At 48.9% G+C, this 1,162-nt stretch overlaps 1 protein-coding gene across 1 annotated transcript in view; it reads right to left on the bottom strand.

Annotated features, from left to right (window-relative positions):
* Positions 1-592, bottom strand: part of LOC108803862 (neuronal acetylcholine receptor subunit alpha-9-I-like) — a 1,352-nt gene extending 760 nt beyond the window's left edge. The window contains exon 1 of the mRNA XM_018575658.1: positions 548-592. Coding sequence (XP_018431160.1) covers positions 548-592 — 45 coding nt within the window. The remainder of the gene's footprint in view (positions 1-547) is intronic.
* Positions 593-1,162: the final 570 nt, after the last annotated feature.

Genomic DNA, 1,162 nt, shown 5'->3' with positions numbered 1-1,162 from the left:
ACCCCCCCCCCCACTGGGCTCTGTGGTTCCTCCCAGCGGACATTGTATTGATGTAATGGCCAGTGGGAGAAATACTATCCACCCCACAGTATACATGCGTTTCACAGGTCAGTATACATGCGTTTCACAGGTCAGTATACATGCGTTTCACAGGTCAGTATACATGCGTTTCACAGGTTGTCAGTATACATGCGTTTCACAGGTTGTCAGTATACATGCGTTTCACAGGTCAGAATACATGCGTTTCACAGGTTGTCAGTATACATGCGTTTCACAGGTCGCCAGTATACATGCGTTTCACAGGTCAGTATACATGTGTTTCACAGGTCAGTATACATGCGTTTCACAGGTCAGTATACATGCGTTTTGCAGAGCAATCCGGGACAAGGGAAAATATTCAACGAGCTTCTGTCCAGTAATTTCATCAACTCCTCTAATATCAGGAAATCCCCCAATCAAGGATAGAAGAGATGATGGGCGCATCACTCCTTCATTCCTTCACCCCTCCCCCACTGCATATACGTATCACCCTCACTCCTATCCTCACACTGCTACTACTACACCCATCATCTCCTCTATCCTGAACCCACATGCTGACAAAGCCTCCAGGACTTTAGAGCCTCTCCCCTTCTCCCGGGAACCTCCCCCCTTCTCCCGGGAACCTCCCCCTTCTTTTAGGGGGTTAGGGTTAGGAACATCCCATAATAATAACCTTAGAGACTGGTCCTGACTTTAGTCAGATCTCACTAAAAGCTCTTTTATCGGCCGAGACGATCAGAACTGATACATTTCACTCTAAGGATATACATTGTATCCAAACATGGGGCCGGTCTCTGGAGCTGTCACAGCGAATAGCAGGGCAGGGAGTCGCTCCGCCCCCTCTCTGCTCTCTCAGCTGCAGGAGCTGCCGCGTTCTTGGTATCGCCTCTTCCAGCGGATGACGCACAATGACGTGAACACGCGGGAAAAAACACACACGGGTAAGGAAACACACGTATCACACACACCACACACACACATCACACACACACATCACACACACACACATCACACACATCACACACATCACACACACACACATCACACACATCACACACCACACACACATCACACACACACACCACACACATCACACACACACACACACATCACACACACATCA

This window comes from Nanorana parkeri, unplaced genomic scaffold (genome assembly GCF_000935625.1).
Source record: "Nanorana parkeri isolate BGI_ZX_2015 unplaced genomic scaffold, ASM93562v1 scaffold4353, whole genome shotgun sequence".
Taxonomy (NCBI): Eukaryota; Metazoa; Chordata; class Amphibia; order Anura; family Dicroglossidae; genus Nanorana; species Nanorana parkeri.
Note: the sequence above shows the minus strand (reverse complement) of the source record. Positions and strands in the feature narration are given on the sequence as shown.